The sequence below is a fragment of the Pyrgilauda ruficollis genome, unplaced genomic scaffold (assembly GCF_017590135.1).
Source record: "Pyrgilauda ruficollis isolate IOZ18807 unplaced genomic scaffold, ASM1759013v1 scaffold24, whole genome shotgun sequence".
NCBI lineage: Eukaryota > Metazoa > Chordata > Aves > Passeriformes > Passeridae > Pyrgilauda > Pyrgilauda ruficollis.
The window spans coordinates 17,899,661-17,923,379 of record NW_024523648.1 but is presented as its reverse complement, the minus strand read 5'-3'; the positions used below and the strand labels follow the sequence as shown (position 1 = coordinate 17,923,379).

The 23,719-nt window shown below is 38.3% G+C and overlaps 1 protein-coding gene across 4 annotated transcripts in view; it reads right to left on the bottom strand.

The window, feature by feature from the left end:
• Positions 1 to 23,719, bottom strand: part of TAB2 (TGF-beta activated kinase 1 (MAP3K7) binding protein 2) — a 75,994-nt gene that overhangs the window by 8,476 nt on the left and 43,799 nt on the right. The window contains exons 3-8 of one of the 4 annotated variants that reach the window (XM_041469766.1): positions 22,704 to 22,995; positions 19,290 to 20,802; positions 12,609 to 12,769; positions 11,888 to 11,981; positions 10,487 to 10,567; positions 6,253 to 8,298 (exon numbers count right to left, since the gene is read on the bottom strand). In XM_041469766.1, coding sequence (XP_041325700.1) covers positions 8,153 to 8,298; positions 10,487 to 10,567; positions 11,888 to 11,981; positions 12,609 to 12,769; positions 19,290 to 20,682 — 1,875 coding nt within the window. In that variant the 5' untranslated portion in view covers positions 20,683 to 20,802; positions 22,704 to 22,995 and the 3' untranslated portion in view covers positions 6,253 to 8,152. Of the gene's footprint in view, positions 1 to 6,252; positions 8,299 to 10,486; positions 10,568 to 11,887; positions 11,982 to 12,608; positions 12,770 to 19,289; positions 20,803 to 22,703; positions 22,996 to 23,719 lie in introns of those variants that run through there. The other 3 variants (XM_041469764.1, XM_041469765.1, XM_041469767.1) reach the window with 3 other exon arrangements.

The following is a 23,719-nucleotide window of genomic DNA, read 5'->3' as shown; positions in this document are numbered from 1 at the left end:
CTTCTGGGCCAGTACTATGACTAATACAACTGCTTCAAAACCCAATAGAAAAGCAGGGTTGCCATGGGGTGGCAGACTGATGAACAAGTGAGATCGAGATGTTGACTCAAGCCTTGAGCCCAAGCACTGTGTGCAATCAAGTATCAAGACGTTCAACCCTACTACCAAATACAGGGATTGGTCCAGGAAAAGAACAGTATGAAAAGACAGGAAATTAAATGAAAGAGAATGAAAACCAACATGAAGCAATAGATCAGGAGATGGATGACATTTTCTACGTAACCATGTAAGACATACCTTTGCATGCCGCTTACCTTATGTCCACTTTGAACTTGGCTGGGCTCTCAAAGTTGAAACACAAGTTTCTGAGCATGGTACAGCCATGCCTGACAGTTGTGTTGGGAGCAAATAGTAAATAATGTCAGTAGTGAAGTATCTCTCTCCATCACTCAACCCTACCGTTTTTTTCAGGAAGCACTGAGAACTGGGACACATGACAGTTGCCTTGAAAAATGATGAAGTCTGTTTCTTCAGAGCAAACTCCACACTTGCAGTGTGGAGCTTGGTGGCCACAGCTGTGGGGCTGGCAGAAAAGCACTCCCTGGTGAGATCCATCAGGACAGCTGTAGGGTCCACTAACAAAAGGAAATTCAGCCCCTGGCCATGCTAGCTGGCTGTTCTGTTTCATTTAGTCCGGAGTGCCAGGGCCAGAAGTGAAGCTCATAGGGGCAGAACGGTGGCCAGGCAGGCTGGCATTGGTTTCCTTAGGGCTTCAGAAAGTTTAAGCCATTTAATTTTAAAGTATCAAGCTCAACAGGAAAAAACCCTCCATATTACTATCATTATTAAAGAGGAAAAGCTTTTGTTATGTCCTTCAGCTCAAAAAACACAAGACATTTTCTTTCTCATATACAGGGCAGCTGTGCCAAGGATTAAGAGGAGTTCCCAAAGCCAAGCATCACACTGCCTTTCCCCCCTCACCCCCTTAAGCCCAGCAGCAGCTCAGTTGGAGTGACACAGTAGGATTTTCTACTGAACAGCCTCACTTCTTCAAAATCTTAATACTTAGGAATACGTATAGTAGAAAAGATGTATGCACCTCCAAATGCTTCCTCAATTGCAGTGGAATTGCACAACAAACACTGCAAGAGGCCAGACTGCTGCTGTGGATCACAGAGAAGGACCTGCACAACTTTCTCCAAGCTACCAAACAAGTCTGTGACATGGCATCAAACCACAAGCCATCGAATTTCAAGCTGGGTGTCCAGTGACAGCCTCCAATATCCTCTCTATGACAGCAAATATAAACTATAGACATTGGATACCAAAAAGTTTTCCTTGCTGGCAGAAAAGATGCCACATGACAATCTTTTCATAATTGTGTCAGGGATCTCTGTCAGAAGACAGTATATTCTTTCCTCAGGTTATGTTTAAATTTTATTTCTGGCCCCAAAACACAGAGGGAAGAAAAAGGCTCATGAAAAAACCACAGAAAATAAATCCTACTTCTAACCCAAATTTGAACTGTAGCTACTGGACAGTTGAAACAAAACATAGGAAACTTTGCCTGAGTGGTTGTTCAAGTCTCTAATTAGAGATAAAGAAAACTGAAAAGACAGAGGAAGAGATGAAGGCACAGCGAATAGCAAAATCCTGGGATCACATTCTGCACACTGCCAAGGCACAAGAACAGAGCATCTTTTAGAAGCTGAGCCAGTGACACAGCAATATTGCTGAGATGGACAAACCAAGGGCCAGGCTGGACTGGGCTTTGAGCATCCTGGTCCAGTGGAAGTTGTCCCCACCCATGGCAGAGGGAGTTGGAACTAGATGAGCTTTAAGGTCTCTTCCAACCCAAACCATTCAAAGATTCTCCAATACCTTTGGCCAAATGCCTTTTAAGGCCTAAGTATTTCACGCTTTTTCACTACGGTCCACAGGCTCACAGCCAGCACCAGCCCCAGAGCAGTGGGATGGGACACAATGCACCCAAACATTTCCTCCTTCCGAACAGCAGCTCCCTAGATGGAGCAACAGTAGCTCTCCATGACAATAAAGGAAGACACAAAGCAAGTATAAACAAGAGCACAGCTGCAAAAAGATTCTGTAAAAAAATAAATCCACCCATCCACCCATCCATCCAATTCTACAGAACACAGGATACAACCCGTGAAATAGCAAATATTAAAAATAAACTAAAAAGCCAAAATGACAATCAAAAAAGGGCTCCCAACTTACTATTTACAGCTAACTATGAAGTACAGAGCTGCTACCATGAATAAGTAGATTGTAAGCGAAATGTTTTTTTATATCAGCTGATAAGTGACATCACGTACATGCAAACATTACAAGCTTTGCTTGTCATCTTAGATCAATATAAAACCTCTATAGAACAAATTCTTTAAATAAAGTTTTTGGGACGATAGCTTTTGTCATTAAGTTTTCATTACAAACATACATTCACTCTCTCCTCTGAATCATGTTTCCTGTCACTCAGAAGAGCTAACATTCATTAACCTCTTTCAAACTCACTTCTAGATTTACCACCCAAATTAGGAAACACCACTTTTACGGGTTTATTGTTGCAGTACGGTGCTACAAAGCTAACCCAGAATTAATGATGCATGGGCTGTTCTTTTGAGAGTACAAAGTTTCTCTTTTAAGGAATCAGTGTCCAACCTCCAAAACCACAGAGGCTGAATAACCCCTTTTACATGCAGGCACCTCTTCCCTTTTGTGAGTAAGCAGCTGTGTACCAGCCAGATGAGGAACTCCAGGGACTCACTTCCAACTGTCCTTCCCTCAGGAAAACCTTGTGAATTTTTTCTTGGCACATAATGAAACGTGGCAAGCGCAAGACCTCAGCAGACAATGGAGACTTGGCTGTCCTGCCAGCAGATGCAGTGGTGACACCAGCATTTCTCTCACGTAATGTCCCAAGTTCCTGACTCCAACAAACCCTATCGAGCTCTGAGGCCTTCTGCTTGCCACATTTTATTTTGCATGTTACAGCTGGGTGCAGAGAAAGCAACACCACCTGCTGCTGTACACGGGGAACACAGCATTCCTCAGTCCATTTCCTTGATGTCTCCAACACAGCATTCTTTAGCCTTGGACCTTCAATCACCTGCAAGGGGAACCTGAATTTAGGTAAAGTTTATAGGCTTTATAAACTGATAAAGTCTCCTGATATCTACTGATACTAAACACACATTAAAATGCTTAATATGCAGCATCTCCATTTGTTACCGCATCAGCTACATCAAAATTATTTTGGCACCATGCTCCTGTAAATGGTGTGAAAAAAAGCAGTCACAGAATTCAAACTGTAACAATGCACCTCCTTAAAAAGTGGAACTGGTTTTTAAAGCAACTTCAAATGCTTTAGTAGTACTTTAATTGAGATGTTACTTTTCACCTTTAAAATCTGCACTCACATGTGATATGACAGGGTTTTGTTATTTTAAATGAACTCGCAAATCATAGGCAGTTTGAACCCCTGTAGATAATCAATCATTTTGGCTCAAAGTCCTCTGGAAGTACACACGGGTATCTGCAAATCAAATCCATGAAGAGAACAGGACACTGGGAAAAATAATCAGCTAAACTCATGCCTGCAACAGCACTGCACTGGCTGAAGATTGTTAAATTTTGATTAAATATTAAAAAATATTTGCATTTGTGATGAAAGCATAATTATATGCACTGCTGGAAATTAACACGTCTGAAGTCTTGACTGAAGCAAGAATTTCTGAGACTTTTACTCAGTGCTGTCTCTGAAGGCAGCACTGTTTGAGTTCTACCGTAGATGCCACCCACACATAACTGCTCAAAGAAAAAAAAACAAATTAAAACTAAAGAATCATCAAAAAGTCAAAATTGAGTCTGATCATAGAATTTTCAATGTTCACCACCACTCCCAATTGCTCCTGTAGCGTTTAAGCTTGTTATAGAGCCTGAAGCTCCCAAACATTTCATACTAACTCTTCCTGTTCTCTCTCCATACTTTTAAAGTAGTTTACACAAAATATGAACCTCACAAGGCATTCTGGACTACATAAAATCAAAGACTGTTCCTCAAAATTAGCAATAAAAGAGCTATTGAAGCAGTCAGGCTTGAAAAAGGAATGCACTGTAATTATTCCACTCTGTGCCAATAAAAGTAATCTAAAGTTTAATTTGTATTTGCTGTTCAACTGATCAGGGCATTTTTAACAAATATGAGACAAAATATCAAATTATTTTCTTGCTAAAGTTAGAATTAAACGTAAGTAATAACTGTTGCACATTCACATGCTGCACTACACATTGTGTTAACTGTACTGAAAAGTTTCTGCCACTGCTTTGTAGCAATACTCCCATTTTAGAATACCAAGGAGTATTGAAAAGAGTAAATAGTAGATTACAATAGATGACTTTTCTCTAATATTTCTTCTACACCTTTAATCAAGTCTTCCTTTAATTTGTGTCCAGGCTCCAATATACATTCATGTGAGAGGAATTTGACTGAAGGAATATAGCACTGATAAGGACACTTTTCCCGCAGTCTTCTACGAAACACGCTGAAGGTAGACATTTCAAGACCACAAAACTGATTAAATTCACATAAATAAAGCAAACAGGCATGAATACTGACCACACAGTTTTAAAGTCAATCTATCATTAGCTTGAGACCGAAGATATTGAATCTCACAATTAAACTGAATTTCACGGGTGCCACACCTGACCACGCTCCTGGACAACAGAATAGCTCTACTGATTGGAGACTGCACAAGACAAACATTTTTCTAATACATCTAGAAAGTAGCAAGGTGAACTGAAGTCAGTTCCACAGAGCTGATGTCACACAGCAGCCCAGTCAGTACCAGCTCTGTTTCGCTGCTACATTTCTAAAGTTATCCCAGTTCTGAAACTTGACCAAGTGATAATCTTAAGCATTCACAAAAAATAAACAGGAGCATCTCTGAAAGCCAAGCCAAGAAGGGTACTCCCTTCCTGTCCATATGTACTTTTTTTTTTACAGAGATCCCTGACAAAAACAGTACAGGAAAGTAAAAATCATAAATCAGCATCCAAGATAAAGTACTGATGTAAAAACACAAGCTGCAAGTATTTATTGTCTTATGTTCCACAAGGAAAAAAAAATCCAGCAGTGACATCTAGTTCTAGTTCATCCCTCAAACCGAAACCCATGACACACTACATTGATATGCCACTACCTGATGATATATGTGACCTGAAGTACACAAAGAACATAAAACTCTTGAAGGGGAAGGTAAAAGTCTGGAATAGACACTGGAAACATCATTTCTCTTATCCCACTGTTTCAGGATCAGTTACTGAAAAGGCTGCCCAACACAAACTCATGTTAAGCAGATGGCTCTGCACACCTAGTTGGAGCAAGGATGTAAGTATTTTTTTCCCTCTGAAAATAAACACTCAAATTCAGGGAAAAGATTAATTATGCATTTCATAGAATGAGCAGGATTCCATCTCACCTGTTTCTCCAAATATGTTCTTTCCATCCCTCAGCTGACTGGTGTTTCCATTATAAATTCAGTTGCCCCACTCACTCCAATCACTATTTCTCATGTTGCAGATTATGGCCCACTAGTTGAATAATACGCATTAAGGATTTTTTTTTCTGGATCTGTAGCTAATTTTTTTTTTGCTAAATCAGTTTATAGATGTCCCCTGAAGGCCTTTTATACAGCATAACTATGCTCAGGAAAGCTCAATTCCACATAACAAATATCTGCTTTGACAGGGTCCATGTGGGAAAGACACGTCAGGAACACTCCACATCTCACAGCATTTATATCCATAGCACCAAGATACCAGTTTAACCATATTCATCCTTAAACTGTGCTTATATCAACATAAGTTTCTCATCTGTCACCACAAAGCAGTTGCCCATTTTGATTTAGAAAAACATTTTAAAAATCATAAACTGCAGAAGCAGGAAGTAAAAAGGGGCTGTGTCTAGCTTATTGCTTTATGAATAAATGAGTGGGTCTTGGTCAGAAAACAATCTTGTCAGTGCAACTTTACGAAATACATTCCTTATGCTCACTGAATTGGAATTAAACAGAGTAATGACAGGAGAGACAAGGTTCAACAAAACAAAGGCTTAAATAAAAACTCTGGTCATAAGAAATCAGCCTACTTTTAATACTGTTAATGCTTATTGTTCTGTTGAGTATTCTGTTGCTCCACAGCATGGAAAAAGCAAACAAATCACAAAAGAAAACATTAGAATATATTTTTTTTTAATTTTTATAAATAACTTATCTGTTACAAAGGCAGTTTACCCAACTAAATCACAAAACCATCAACTCAAGATATCCAAATTAGGTTTTATTAATAAACAGGTAAAAACTGATTTGTCAATCTTCACATAGAACTGCAGATGAAGCTGAAAAACAAGGCCTCATTTTATAAACAAAATGCGTTGAATGCAAGTGCTTTGGGTCTACTGCCTAATTACCTGGGATTGACATTTTCTTCCCACATAAAAAAAATTGCAAAGCCTTCAAAACAAAGGCCTCTGTGCATTCACATAGATCACTTGTAAAACTCCTAATAAAAGTGTCCACTGGCAGATGTTTACAGTGGGTGACAGTCTACTTTGTCTCTTGCTACATGGTTAGCACTCCCTCCAGCCTCACGCTAAGTGCTGCTGCTACATAATTCTTTGTGTGCCGTTTTTCATGCATATTGTACTGGAATTCCACTTCCTTGATCTCAGTTACATACATCCCCGATCATGTGAGTATTTTCCTTAAAAAAATAGATCATCAAAATAAAAGAGATGCTTGAGGTTGCTTCAGTGTTCAAGTCTGTTTGATTTCTCTTTTCCAGCCTTTATTTCAGTTGTCCTAAATATTGCTATCCTTGTTTTCTATAAATATGAGACTTCACCACAAAGTCATGTTTAGAAACTGGCTGCCAAAACAGGAAAGCATTTAAAGTCCTTGAACAAAGCCGTACGATGCTGCTGCTGTTGATTTTGGCACTTTATGTATTTCCCCAATGAATCTCTCTTCAGGAGTCTGCAAGACACCCAGCAGATGAAGCAAGCTTAACTCAGATGCTGATCTGTTGGTGGGTTGAAAGTTTCCTAGTATAAAGCTTCCTCACACCAGACAAAATGCTCCCTTTGTGTCACCCACCGTAAAACTCAGTGCACAGAGTGAACTATATGCATAACTCTTCCAACTTTTCCTGCACTTTTACCACGCTGCATCTGCAGGTCTTCACAGATCATCAGCATTTACAAGAGCAATGTACAGAACGAGCAGAGGAAAGCTATTTTGTGCATAGTTTCTTACTAATGCTCTTATTTTAAGGCATTGCTTTTCTCAGATAAAAGCTTAAAAAAGGGGACATGATCGTGCTAAATCACTTAAAGGGAAAAAAAGAAAGTTAACAAAAAGACTATTACACTATACATACAGAAGTACAAGAAAATAATAAAGGTGAGGAAAAGAAATCACTTAAAGCAGGCTCTAGAGCTATGTACAGTAGGAAAAGCTTTGGGGTATTTCACTGTGTGTATTGTACAGACAACGCATGCAGTTTTTCCTTTTCATCTTTAGATGTGATTGTACTGATTTCTGGCTTCACAGAGATGTTTTCAGGGAAGACAAGGCAAAGAGTACCACTGATTTGTGAAGTTCTTCCCTTTATCAAAGGCACTATGTGGCAGCAAACAGTTTAAATATTTAAACCTTGTTCCTTTTAAGATCTCCTTTGTGCATGTAGTGTTTCACTGAAAGCTCTGAAAACAAAAACACTAGCACTCTATTCCTTTCCCCTGTCAAAATTCAGTAGTGACATCGGGGCAGAGAAGAGGATGGGCAACACCCAGGCACTGAACACGGTGTGTGTTACTGGTAATACTGTACATGGTTCAGGCAGCTGCCAAGTCTCTCAGCAGATTGCCCTTCAGCCGATCAGCGTCAACTGCCTGTGACACAACTCTGAGGTATTGCTTGCTCTGTGGGTTGACATTTAACAATAGCAAAAAACCATCTTGTCACACCTTCCATTTTACAAAATCCTATGCATAAATGCTTTTTTTGCCCCCCAATGCCTGGACAATTCCTTGTACGTTTGCTATGGTTCTACAGAAGGTAATGGGCCTGTTGGCTCAGAAATGCCTGGGCATTTCACACTGTTCACAGCGATTTAAGGCCGGATGATTTAAAAAAGTACAGGCGGTACAACTCCACTGAGCTCCCTCATCTTCATCTGTGTCTGGAACAGTCTTTGGTGTTTTCACAATGGACCTCTGATCTGTGACATGGAAGAGATAAGATAAGCAGTTACTAACTGAAAACAGCATGGAAAGAATTTTGAGATTTTTTTTCCCAGTAACTGAGAACTATCTTGCTCCTCTAAGAACAGCACAGTTACTAAAAGTGACAGAAGCAGGTTTTTACCACCCCCTTAATTACAGCTTGATTGTAGGTCAGCCAAAAGGCTCAAGGTAAAAGTACAAAAATCAAGTTTCCCATCCCTTAACTCTGCTTTTTTCCCTTTCTTCCCTCAGTTCAAAGCTACCACATAAAAAGGAGATAAAATTTGCAGATTAATCAGCACAGGAAACATGGACAAGATTTAGAAGTCTGAAGTCTATGAAGTGGTCTAAAATTCATTATGACAAGAAGTACGTGCTTTGTAACCCTCTGACATGCCAAACTTTTTGATTCTAGAAAGAAGGTAGCAGTTCTTCAAGCCAGCTCAGCAGGCAGATGTAATAAAGAAAAACCATTGCCTGGCTCTGTCATGCTACAGAGTAATCATCCCAGCTATACCAACACATCTTTTTGCATGATGTGTTAGACAATAATCTTCAACTATTTTAAAAGAGAAAAGAAGAAGAGAGAAAAGGAATGAAAAGGATGAAAAGAGAGATGAGTGACTTCTGAAGTTAAGGGTTCCCCGGTTTAGGCAACTGCAAAATTCTTTCAGCCCATTATTTCATCTGGAAAACATCTCATCAGCAACGGCAATTGCTGCGAAATGACAGCAAGAGCTCCAGAAGTACAACAGTACTTCTGATCACAGGTCCAAGAATTATTTTTGTTCTTTTGTGAACAGCAGTAACTCTGCTTTAAGTCAAAGCCTACATAATAGTTAAATTGAAGCTTAAAATGAAATTAAAATTACAGTTAGTGAAGAACCAAGATACAGCAGTGATACTTAAAAAAAAAAAGAAGAAAGATAATTGATAGAAGGAATTTAGAGCTTTATAAACCGGTCAGGGTCAATTTTGTATTTTCAAAACAGATTGAATGAAACACTTAAATTTGTGAGTACCTAAAAGATAAGCCAATAGAAATGTTGACAACTAGTCAAAGAAAAGTAATTTTTCTTCTTTGATAGGTTAGTTTTTATTTATTATAAAAGGAATTACATAATTGACAGAACAAGTTCTTCATGGTTCCGTTGTAAAATGTGTCTAATAGGAATTTGTATGAAAATTTGTAGAATTTTCACTACCAGCTCAGGTAACAAAGGATAAAAAGTGCTTTATAATGCATGAAAAACAATATCAGTTTGGAAGTGTTGCAAAAGATCTACAGGACAAAAAGTTCAATTTATCTAGACTATTTCACAATGCAGAACTGTCAGAAACCTCCAAGATGATATTCTTAACAACAGTTACTGCACACTCCAAGGACAATTAAACACACACATCTATATTATGTGGAGAACTTCCAGAACAGAAAGACTGCACAGAAACACCTGTGGATTATCTCCATGTTTCATGAGGTGGTCTGCCTAAAGTCATAGAATAATGACGTTCCAAACAAGCTGAATTCATTCTCTGCTTTATGTAAAACACAAGAGGCAATTGTTCTGCTTTGTTTAACATCCTGAGAGAGGAAAAAGCAAGTAATGTGCACACTAATGGTAAGTAGAATGCTTAAGAGTGGCTAATACTCAGCAATACTGACTGCCCTACTGCTCTGCACTACCTTCCTGTTCAGCTACCTAGAACTATATTTACCAATAGTCAGAAGAGGCTTTCATGTAACTTGCTAATACAAATTCTACAGTAAACATGAATTCCAGTGAGGGTAACCAACCTGAGTTCTTACTACATGTAAGTAAATCTACTCTTTGCTATGGATGATGGTGAAGGCACATCTAAATGAGTTTCACTGGTCCCTAAGCAATGTACCTCATGGTCATTTTTAGAGAAAGATGGATGCTTCCATTACATAAACTGCCTTACAATACATTATCCATCTTTAACATAACCTATTTAATATGCTTCTCTTTCCTGAATGCATGAAGAGAGGAAACAAGAGCAAACGGAAGCATACTTACTGCCAATACAAATAAAATGCAAGGTTTGTATGCTTTTGAAGTAATCTATTTCAATCCAACAGTTAAACAAGATTTGTTAATTAGAACTTGATATTAGATACAAACCAGGTATTTGTATCAAATCCAAATTTTATCAATACAATACCTTTGGGTTTTGGTGGCACGGGACCAAGAAATCCAATATTATCGTAAAAATTATGAATAGCGCTGGGATTAAAATGTGGTCCTAAAAATAAAAAAAAAAAAGTGCAGCAGTTTAAAAAAAATAAACTTGAGTAGGGAGGCATATCAGTTTTTTCTGGCAGTAATTCTGTAACAATACTATTATTCATTTACCACCTTTTATATCGAGGTGTCAATACAGACCTAAGTGAGATATCAGTGATTTCAACAATACACCTTAACAAACTTATTGCCCAAAATATGCAGTATAGAGTAAAGTCAGAGACAAGATTTAGCAAACTATACTCCTTTAAAGGTATCTTTTTCTGCCACTCTTTAAGATCATTTTGTTAGTAAATCCTACCTGACTTTTTCTAAATTGCAACTATACTCAGAGATTTCTTACCTACTATGCAGTGTACTATACATGCTTAAAATTAAAACTCAAGAGGAAATTATAAAAGCAATTTACTGTAACAAGTAAAAAAAAAAATCACCCACTACCCACTATTCATTCTATTTAAGGTAAGGTTTTTAGCGTAGCATTACACTCAGCACACCTGTCTGCCTTCTCCTTGAACTGCAGGTACAATGTCTGAAACAGAACTTTTGTGGCTCATGTCCCAGCTGATCTAACAGCTCACTGCTTCTGAAAATGAGAAGTATCAATTTCTTCCCTCTCACTATCTCAGTTCTCCCTTCCTGCGCCTCTCCCTCACATCAGCTATAACAAGCTTTTCCAGCAATGCAAGTTTTAGCTTGGCTTGTGAACAGAATCAGCTCTGCAAAGGGTCTAAAAAACTAATACAGAGCCAGAGCTCAGTAAATGGTAAGAGAGAGAAGCAGGAGGAGAGAGGGTTTCTTGTTGGCAGTTCTTGAACTGGCTCAGCTGTCTTGTAATTTCACCCCCATGACCAAAGGCTGTGACCCTGCAGACAAGGAAAGCAGAGAGCACACTGGAAGTTACAACCACACTTTGTATTTGCTAACTTGAGAGGCTAAATACAGACAGAGGTGGAAGACAAAAGAGAGAGATGAACACATAGGTAGAGATGCATCATTCAAAAAACTTCCTCTCTTTTCTTTGATACTCAGATAATCACATTTCCCCTCACGCCCAGCATTTAATAAATAAATGGCATCACAACTTCCCTCTTCTGAGCCAAGTATGAAATAGGAATGACTGTGGAATTAAGAAAGTCATATGGCCAACAAAAACATCAGGCTTTAAAGACAGTTACTGCCATGGTTTCACTCAAACTAATGTGATGATTTTTCAAAAAGCGCGCATATCCATCATTTATGACACAGACTTTTTTGAAACATGTGGACAGTGAAAAAACATCAACATTTACAGTTACTGATGTACTAAGACATACTGTACCTCTTGCTTGAAAAAGATCAATCTCTTTGGTTAGGCAATCTATGTCTATCTGCAGCTGTCTGTTACAACTTCTTAACTGTTGCATTTCTTCCAGCTGAAAAAATAAATCTGCCTGTTAGACTAATTTCCCCAGTTTATGAACAGTTATCATTCACGCACAGGTAGACAACATTTAATTATTTCACAAATGATGATATAAGAATCTTCCCTAATGACCACCTTTCTTTTAATCCAAGCATAATCTTATAAAAAGCTTCCAGACCTACTGAATAGTTCTCTCTCATCAGACTTCAGAGTGGACTGAACAATTCAATCTTCAGTCAGGGCACAGCCAGTGGTCTGGTCCACCAGATCAATGGATGATCATCTATCACTGAAAACTGGTGCATTGATCGGTTTCTTTGAGCTCAGTATATGCAACAAGACCGAAAAGCACTTGGTGTGATAACAGTATGAGTATTAACTTGTAAGGACTATCACATCAAACCTTTAGTGACTGCCTTTAAAAACAATACTTCTCAAAGCAATTAGCAAACTGCAAGGTTGTGGTTAAATGACACATTTTTAGTCCTTACTCTAAATTCCACTGTTCACCAGCTTAATTCTAACTACACTGCCTGTCCCTAGCATATCGTCAATATATGAACAAGTCTTCCTTCAGTTTATTATGACAGACCACACCTGTGGTTTAGGTTTATACCCTACAGACGTTTCAACTTACTGATGGAATTTGGGAAACAGAATTCGATCTTTTCAGGCGCCTTCGTGTTAGATTATTCTCCATTTCATTGACCTCTGATTTTAGTTTATCCAACTTTTTCTTTTGAACCTCAAGTTCTCGTTGAAGTCGCTCCATCCTGGCCTTCTGGTGTACCAGTAAAGCTGCAATACATAAAGTCCCATTTTATCTACTTTATTATCCTTCACATGGCAACATCAGATTAAGATGCAAGTTAGTACTCTTTTGGGAAAAAAACAGAAAAAACCACTGCTACAGACTGCTTTTTCAATTTCCTCACAAGAAAATCTCTGCCTTAAGACAGAAAGTGCTGTATTTTTAAAAACAGCACAAGCTAACTACAGACAAGCAAATATGAGAAAGCCATACACCGTAATAAATGGCCATGCAAAATTTAACTGTAATCTGTAAAAACCTACAAGACTAACTACCCAAAGGCAGGAACAAATATTTATTTGTGTAATCATCTTAACCACTGTAAAACAGGTAGCATGAAGATGATTTCAGACAATTGCAATATGGAGCACTACATATGCTTATTACAATTAGGATTGGATCCAGTGTTCATCATAGTACGAGTACATCAAGTGAAACCAAACCAGAAATAAGCACACCACTAGCAAACTGTGATATTTGTCAAAAGCTGGACTGTATGCCACTTTACCCCTAAACTGTAGTGCAGAACCATTAGCTCAGCTTCTAATTTCTAACACTGGTTACTATTTGTAAAGCAAAAGGCACAAGGAGACCTAATTTAGAAACAATGAAATTAGCAAAACTTTACAGTTTTAAACCAGTTTTTTAAAGGTATAAAGAATCTAAGTAGCAGATGACACAAATTCATACAATCGAATGAGTTTATTTCACTGAAGGCAGGTTTACTATTAAATATCATCACAAAAGCAGATATTACTGTTCAAAGTAATAATCACCTTCTATAAAATGCATTTAATTAAATAAACCAAAGAATAATTTTAATTTCTGCACAGCCATTCATTCATCCATTAAGCTAGTAATTCATTTAAACTGTGATAATTTTCACAGACTATGAATACTTTTATATCACCCAGGAAATTATAAAGAAGCAGCAATAACAAGGTATTTTAAAAAGACTGAATTTGCCTCACAAAGTCTTTAAACCAAATTCTAGCTGGAACATGATGTTTAATTCCTCACAATTTCTTCAGGCACCAAAATATCAGAAGCACTCAAATCTGGTTGCATAGGTTTCCCAAATAGTAGCAGAGGGAAAAAAAAAAACCCACATCAAAAAGATGGAACACTCCACATTTCTGGCAAGCAGAGCTGTCTTCTCCTGCAGATCCTGCCTGCTCATTCATTCATTCACACATTGCATTTTGTCTTCCAGAGGTTCTTTAAAAGGAGGAACCATGCCAAACTATTTCTGAACCGTGTTACAGACCATACTGAGATCCAGCCTAGGCTTTTGAGTCACAAGTGTTCGCAACATACTGAAATGACACCTAGATTCTGCTAAGTTTTATTCAAATCACAGAAGTTTTCATAAACAGACACCTTTACTTTGGGTCACACTAGTTGCACTACAGTAAAAATTGCAGCTGTGCTCATATGCAAAATAAAAACATAACTGAAATCTCAGTATAAAGATTTTTGTCAAAGACTTGGAATTATCAGGTAAGTAATGTCAACAGACAGCCTCTCCTCTTGAAAAGCCTTTTACAAACAGCAAATGAAGCTGCAAGTCTAAAGAAAGGAAATCAAAGACTACTTTTCCTCTACTGCGGTAGAGGGTAAAAGCCCTTTTCCTTTCTACATTTTATTTCCACTTTTAGACAGTCTCTCCTGTTTTCATTACCTTGGTAAGCCTGCTGAGGCAACAGAGCCATGCCCTACTGCCCAGACCCAGAACTCTTCAGACCTGTCAAACTGTGGATGCAGGCTGCTGGCAAGTAGCCAGTGCTGCTGGATGTGGCAGGTGAGGAGCATTGTTACCAGAATATCAGGTTGTATGGCATGGCATGGTCTCAAGAGTTCAACTATGACCAAAACTTTGCCTGTGCATCCCTCATCTCCTTTCTTGAGCTACTCTTGTAAAGTAAAAGAACCCACAATTTCTCATTTTGATGTTCTCCCATTGTGAGGTTTAGAAATTCAGCTGTCAGTATGGAAATGTACAAGAAGGAGAAGGCACTGATGGACGCCCCCAGCATTATTCTATGCTTTTCATTTTCATGTTACGTCTGGAAAGTCATGAACTTTATTCTCCTAGGAACTTTGTGACTATCATCTCACAATTTCAAATCTCAACAGGTTTTAAAAAGACACATTAAAAATTACCATTGTGATTAAAGAAGAATCACATGATACCACTGTGCTATCCTTCTACTATTAAAAGTAACTTTGACAAGGAACTTGAAAGAGACTGGTGTTAAGTGGAGACTTTCATACACAATTTGGTAATTTTACTTTAATACCAATTTGGTAGCTGCAGGAAAACAATGGTGGGGGGAAGACAAAACCCTCCCTGTATTTCAGTGTCGTATTTATGAATGGAAAGTGGCAATTGAAGTATTCAGCTCCCTCTAGTGTTGCTCAGAGCAATGAAAATGTTCAGAAAAACATTGCAGTTCAACTTCTTAGTTAAGTGCAAACAGGGTATTTGGCACATTTAATTTTTTAGTTTGTTTTTTCTTACACTTCTGCACGCTTCCATTCAGCAGAGCGCAGTACACTTCAATGCTCTGGCAGATGTCACTGTTTCCTCTGGCATCCAAAGTGCACGTTTTTCGCATAAAAGCTGTATATCACTATAATTACAGGAAGGAGCATAAAAGTCTGGAGGACAAAAGTTCACTCTTCCTCTCCCAGAGACCTTCTGAGTTGGGCGCTAAATATACCTTTAAGTTTGTAAATGTATGCATAATTGTTTTCTCAAAGACTCTGTGAATGTGAATTTTAATGTTAGTGTCTTTTGTTATTTTAAGTGTTTCTAAGATAAATTCTAATCTAGGAATACAACAATTTCACCCTATCCTATAGACCTATGCATTTTTTAAATCTCTTAGTTTGTCAGATGTGGAGGAGATTTCTGGCAATGTAATTACATTGTGGCAGGAGGTTCATGAGAGTCTCAAAACACACTTATGCTTGTGCATGTTTTCTAAACCCGTATTTGAAGCTGCACAGAATTCAGTCATCTGATATGCAACTTCAATAGTTCAAACTGCTTTTTTTTTGTTCTCGCTTTTCAATACTCTCTTCACCTAATTTTTAAAAAAGAACATCAGTGAAGAGTGGGGCCTGATACACAGAGCCAAATATATGGTGGTATTTTTTCTTAGACCACATGATGCAACGGGCTCAGAGCCCCTGGGTGCATAGGCCACAGCTGTATTTTATTCAAGCCTTTTTTCTTAAACATCTAAAAGGACTGGATAAGAATGAAAAAAGTTGTTTCCTGCAGTCAAAGCTGTGTAATATTTAACCAAAGGACTTAAGTTCCCTAGTAAGAAAACATCTACCTAGTGATTTTATTACACAATTATGTATTTTCTTGATGGGATGCCTTCCCATTATACAGATAGAAAGCTATATGCAGAATGAGCAACTATTAAGTAACTGTTCAGCCTCACTACTCATCACATGACATGCATACAAACCATACATCACAAAAAAGTATCTGAGTACAGAATTTTCAATTTCTAACAAGATTCCAATTTTTCATCCATAAGACATTTTATACTAAACTAAATTATATATTGAAATCCCACTTAACTACTTCATATTAATAAAACAAATTATAAATTGTAATCTCTACTAAGTAATGGGAATACTCCTGCACACTGACAGAAGTGATACTGAACACAAAAATGCATCCTCTTTTGGCTGTCCTTCTGGGCATGCATCTAGAATTATTGTTCTCACAGCACCATGAATTCTTACTGACTTCAACAGTGGACATGCACTCAGCACTCCCACAAGTGAGTCCTCAGTATCTCAAACTAGAATCCTAGAAAATGAGAAACATCCCTCAGCAACCAGTTCTGAAAAGTCTGCTGACAGTGAGCTTCTCAGGATCACAGCATCAGTGCCAGAGATACAACCAAGGATTCCAGGGAAATGACACTGATCTTATCTGAGCAGTACCCACTCCTTTACACATTCTATAACCTCCAGGTTTGGCAGCAAATAAAACAGAGATCTGGGGCAGCCTTCTACCACCCACTGTGACTTTCCTGGGAGGGAAACCAGAAATATCCTGGAAGGAGACTGAGGTGCCTACACACTGCAATTAAGTAAAGCTTCTTTGATGGCAAGCAGCAGCACCTACAGAGAAGTCCAACACACCTTCTGCTCTCCTGGGTTGGACCACGTATATAAATGTAAAATAAATAAAAAGAGCAAAGGAAATTTCATTTGACATCAAAGCAACTCCATCTTCCACCCCAAGGTTTCTTTTCCCCCAAAGCCAGTTTCAGTTCTCCCTGCCAAGATAAGGAGCATTCTGGCAGAAATAGAAAAGCTGATGAAAATACATTTTTCTCTAATCACAGCCAGAGAAACTACTCATCTTCTCTGGCTAAAATTAAAATGAAACAAGCACCTCGCATGGGGATCCTGGCAGCCTGGCTAAATCATAAGCAGTTTAGAATACAGAAAACATCAAGTAACTCAAATCCCTTTCTGCACGTAAGAATAAAAAAACCCCACTGCTAAGTATAAGAAACATGTTTAAAAGCAACAGTTAGGACTTCCAGATATCAATATCATACAAGTAAGTCTATCACAGAATTCTCAAATTTCCAAATATTAATTAATAACAAAAACATAAGAAACACTGCATTTATTGCAGCAGAAATGGAGCACTCGTGCTGGAAATGCAAAACATGTAAAGAATTTCAGAAGTATTAGGCACTTTCTAATGAAGGACACAGAAGAATGATTTCCTGAGGTCCCTAAAGTTGTACCAACCCACGTCATGGATCTACATATCATATAATAGCTGCAGCTTGGCTTCAGGAAGAGCTGGGCTGCACAGCAACTATGAGGTCAATGCTTTTGGAACTCTAGGTTGTGTACCAAGCTTGCCTCATCCTGATAAACTGAATGCTGATACCTGCAGCTTGTAGAGAGGTTACAGTGGCCAACACTAGTAAGGGTACAAGAGAGAAAAAGGTAGACCTGGTATAAGTCAGTGCCCTCAGAAAGGAAAAAGATGAAAGGGACAACTCCCCAAAATATGCAGTTTTGCAAACCCCTGAAAAGTACCCAACTTGCTTGGGAAGCAAGTTCATGACCTAAAAGACTAAAGCCTAAAGACAAGATTTAAAGCCTAAAGTTTAAAGCCTAAAGACAAGATTTCAATTGCTTAATTTCTGGTATATGAAGTTTTGCAGGACTAAGACTAAAACAGACAGCTAAGTCTCCCTCCAAAGTACAAAAAGGAAATATGATCTGGAGGGCAATTTTTTTGCTTACCTACAGATGAATTTTCTGAAGTTCTTTATGCACTGAACATAAGAGAACGTAAGGATGATTAACTTTTTGGTTTTGACACAACCTTTACAAACTTTTGAGTTAGGATTGACTATTCCTCACTAAAGATAATTATATCCAGAAGCAGTGCACAAGCTAGAATCACTTTCTGATTTCTTGACTGACTTTACTTCATTAACACAGTACTCCAGAGGCAGACCTGGCTTCCAGTGTCCTGATCACTGTACTTACTTACACAAAGTAAAATGGCTAAGTTCATCTGAAGAATGTTTACACTGGTCGTGGAACAGGCCCGTTTTTTAAATTCTGAATTGTTTGCTAGGTTCAGAGAGGACCAGTGAGGTCAAAGACAAATTATTTTGACAACCTATTGTGAATACTGCTTAAATATCCTAAGACTCATTCAACATTTTTATGTAAAAAGCTCACAGGAGGGTTAATAAACCATCAAGTTGGCAATAAAAGCATGCAAACTCATGAAAACAGAAGAAAAAGATTAACAGGTTATCTTGCTGCATCACATATTCTAAGTTGTACCCCTCCATTGCCACTGATCTCTTAAAACAGATTCCTTTGGTTTGGTGTTCCTTTTCACATTTTGAAATGTAACAGAAGTAAGCATCAAGACCTTAAGCATTTTATTGTCAGGAACATAGTAAGAAATGCGGAGGCCAGGCCAACACTTTGTGCCATTAACTGCTTTTGAAGTCTGCTTTTCTTTCTTCTTAAATAACACTCACAAAAAAAAAAAAAAAAAAAAAAAAAAAAAAAAAAAAAAAGAAAGAGGAATATTATCCAGTGTAAACAGTATCTCAACTGATTTGAATATTGGACAATGGAAATGTAGCTTTAAATCACTAGGACAAGTCGAACAAAGGTAGATGTTTCGTTCAGAACAACATAAAAATGAAGATGGTATGACTCCACTTCATTAAACAGATAACATATCTACTTAAGGCAAACAGAAGAATATCTCCAAGTATTCAGTCACATGTCTTTACCATAAAAAGAAATCTATGATTTGCTTATAAAATGCTTTTATTTATTTAGGAAACACTCACAAATGCTAAAATTAAAGACACTGTGTTAACATCATAAAGGTTACTAACTGTTTCCTCTTCTGCAATCTACACACTGAATTGACAACCTGGTCAAAATCTCTACAATTTATATTAAGAATATTACCTTGTGTGTAGGCAGCATCATCAGATCCCATACTCAATTTCCGTGCATCACTGATCCTATCCACATGTGCTAAAACAGGGTCAGTAAGATGCTGGATACCCTCTGGTTCAACATAGTGATCAGGAAGGTTTAGAAGGTTTGTAGGTTCAAAAGTTGGGGACACTACCCCTGGGGAAACTGCAGGGGGCTTATTTGGAGAAACTGTAATTTTAAAAGTATATTTTGTGTTAGGCTGCGTAACAACCACTCGAGGAGAAGTTGCAGTGGTGCTGTTGCCCACTGCTCGACTCTTGGGTGGATGGTGATGAATAAATGCAGGACCCATGCTTACTTGACCAGACATATTCCTAGCAGTAGTAGATACTCCAGGATTTGTCGATATGAAAAGTGTGGGCTGGTTCCGCACAAGTTGATCATCTCCTGTCGTGGCATTTGCTGAAATGTAGACCTTGGGCTGACCACGTGTGATCACTTCATCAGTACTTGGAGGACTGGCCGATATGTAAACAGTGGGTTGACTTCTACTTAATGTCTGGCTGTTGAGGGAAGAGGGAACAGTGGAGGTGCGAGGGCCAGTTGAACGCAACTTAGAAGAACTGTTTCTTTGTGGCGGTTCAAGTTTGATTTCAATTTGATTTTTGCGAGGTCCTGTGGATATATTCTGAATGTTGTATTGGCTATGAGCAGAAGATTGTGAGCCACCAGATGAATGAATCATAGGTGCTTGTGGAGTAGTAGGAGAACTGATAGGCATGTACACATGAGAAGTCTGGTGGCCTTGCTGGTTTGGCTGTGTCGAGTGTTGCGATGAGGTATGTGGCGTAGTACTGGATGTAGGAAGAGTAGTCCAGGGACTTGGCTGTGAAGGCTGGTAGACTTGCTGAGGGTGCATGGGATTAAACTGAGATGCCCAGCCTGGCTGCTGCTGTGTTTGCCGAGCGGTACTACTAGGAGCTGTGATGTAAGGCCTAATATAGATAGAATTTCCCTGGGGACTGTTAAGTACAGGAGGAGGTACACCATGTATGTGCAAAGACGTTGGGGTATTGCGACCAGGCTGAATGTTTGGGGCTAAAGTTACCATAATGGGGTTGAATCTGGGTGTTTGTTGAGATAAGTTAGATACTCCTTTGCTGCCTAGGTGAAATCCAAGATGCTGCCCTGGATTAGAAGCACTAACTGTATTAGCCATCCCAAAGACATTAAATCCTTGTGGAACCTGCGCAGGTGCTGTCTGTGGTTCCTGCTGAAACAGTTCATTGTTGGACTGACTGGTTTGAAGGTTTCCATCACTAACACTGTGAGCTAGAGTCCTACTTCCATTCATTCTACTTCCTTCTCTTCCATGGTGATAGACATTCTGTGACTGCAAATCCAAATTAAGAGATGTCATGTGATTTCGTAGTCCAGGAATCCCAGAATCATCCGAAAAACTCAGGTCTCCTTCACCGTAGAGATATTTTGTGCTCTCTTGAGAGAGAACTGCACAACAGGCATCCAAATTATTGTTATTCTAAAAAAGACAGATGAAAGTTTGACATTACTGATAAAATACTGTCACAGTTATGTATGAATACATCAAATCACAACTGAAAAATAAACAATACAGCATCAGATAGAAAGCTTTAGGTAGATGGCTAGCATAGCTGCTCTATACACACAAAGGGCTTGCCTGTGAAGCTCACTGCTCTGGGAACAGTGACTCAGCCAGTAGTACCAAGGGCAGAGGTCTACATTGTCTCTGAAGCAGTGACCGAGAAATCCTGCACCTAGGAAAGCTAGCTTTATACAGTATGATACACCTTGGATGAATACTTTCCCTATTCCTTCTCAGCTTCAGAACCATTTTCAGCAGAGACCAAAGCTCTGGCTTTAGGGAGGAAAATGACAGCAGGAATGGATTCACAGCATCTGCATAGTATTGATTAACAACTTAAAAACAAAAGTAAAAACGCATGTTTATTTTAAATGTTTTCCCAAACACTTCAATACCAGTTATGCATTATCTCCTGCTGAAAACAAAGTGAATCTTATGAAGAGAAGAAACACGCCGACTCAAGAAACTGTATATGACTTCAGAAGAAATGCAAAAATTCAGTTTACACAAATATATCAGGATTATTCTTTTGTAAGATCAAAATTATTAATTGAAAATCCAGAGAACATTTGTATTTTCATTTTAAATCACTGCTTGGAAAAATTAAAATACTCATATTTGTACCTTTTAAAACCAGTAATAGGATGACTTGGAACAGAAACCACAACCTAGCTAACTCTTTTTTTAAGAACACTTCAAACGCAAACTGCTTATCTCTTCTCCTTTTCCACATGTTTAATAATATTGTACTCTTAACTTCCCAACTGAGTTTCCTACATAAGGATTTTTAGAAAGAGTGAATGTGCATCAGTGACCTAATTTCTTCATACTGTGCTCTGTCTTTATCACTTTTTACACAGAACCTCCCACCCCCCAGGAAATAAAGGTTAATACTTTCAGCCAGAAGAGCACCTCTTCAGGCCCACGTTATTAACACTAAATAGGTGGCAAATCCATCCAGCACATAGAAACAGTTACTAGAAAAAAATGCATGTGATCAAGGAAAAAAAATTGCATGTGCCAAGTAGCAACATTATCAGTTAGTTAAAAGAGTAACACAACCAGATAAACTGATTCATGCTACATGCTTTCTATTTTGTCATTTTTGTTAAACTAGCAGACATTTTTCATTCTTCAACCACGACGAAGATGACAGTGTTGTACAGACATAGCAAGACTGTCTCTACCTTACAGATTTATTAAAAAAAAAAAAAAAAAAAAAAAAAAAAAAAAAAAAAAGGGGGGGGGGGGAAAAAAAAAAAAAAAAAAAAGAAAACAGAAGTGGGAGAGGGATGACAAGGCTAAGCTTCACCCACAATACCAAAAGCATGTGTTCATACAGACCAGATACAGTTCTGAATTCTTCCAAATTAAAGGAAAAAAAAATCCCAAAAAAACCCTAACCGGAAAACTTTTTAAAATGACAGGATTCCCTAAAGGTTATCTATCAATCCAGCTCTATATTATATTATAGGATTGCTGCAAAAAAGTATTCAGAGATATGAAAATGGATCAAATTGATGATATGTATATTGGCTCTAGTTTGGAATAAGCACCAGAGGATGAAGTACTCAAAGGAAGTTAGTAGTGAAGAAAGGAAACACGCAGACAGAACAGTGGTAAGGTGAGAACAATAGCCTGGTATTTGCTGCAAAGGACAAAAGGGAGCCAGAAAAGGGAAAAAGATAGGATGCCACAGAAAAACAAGCTAGAAAGATCTCAAAGGCAGATTTTGCATAAAGTGAATTAAAATTATTAACAGAAAGGCCAAAAATACCAAACCAAAAAAGAACAGGCCAAGCTTGCAAGGCCCTTACATTCAGCTTGAATGCATTTCTTTGGACAATTTTTTTTTTCTTTTTTAAGACCGCATCCAATCAATTCCAAAATTTCAGTGACGTCAATGAGAAAATTGGAGAACTCAAAAGGGGAAACGGGGGCACATGGAACCCCTGGCATCTTCTGGCTGGCAGAGGCAGAGTTTCAACCGCTTCTAGCTCTTTACAGATCAGAGAACCGGTTGATGGCAGAACTGAGCATATTCCAGCAAAACAATACCCCTCATCTTATCTCTGCCCATGTCCCATTTGAGTTTAAAATGTTGGCACCCTGAAAGAGAAAGAAAAAAAAAAGAAAGAATAAGAATGTTGGAGGGAAATGAGGAAGCAAGGAGAGGACGTAGACTTGAGGAGCAGGTATAGAATGCTCCAGACACAAAAAACAGAGTAACAGGAAACTATGTCCACTGACTGTGGGCACTGCAGTGATTCCTTCAAATGAGGAGAATGGGAGACCTGAATGCAGGAGGCCTGTTGGGAAGAACAGAGGGATGTAAAACTTCTCAGGAATATTCAGTGCTGTCAGCCCAAGACTTTTTACTCCCTAGATTAAGCAGGTTTATGCTTCCTCCTATTAGCTCTTTGGTTGTCCTCTGTTGTTAGCATGCTATATAATGTTTAGGTATTTCAACAGTGGGCTATTTACCTGGAGGTATTTGCATATTCTCTTTATCCTTAATTTTTTCCTTTAGAAACAGCTGTAAGTGTTCGGTTACAAAGAATTCATGGAGGATGACTGAAATATCTGTACATTTTTTTTCTGCACAATCCATAGTGGTCCAAAGAAATTTTCCTTCTTATAAATGCCTCATCAATAATATCATAAACCGTATAATTGCTTATATTCTTTCAGATTCTCACCTGGGGTATCTTACAACTCCTAGCTTAAAAATAACTTCACCCTAACATATGATGGCTGCACATAAGGTACTGTGGGGGCAAAGCTTTTCTTATACCAAATCTCCTCAAGTACTTGTCTGTGACCTAAACTACAC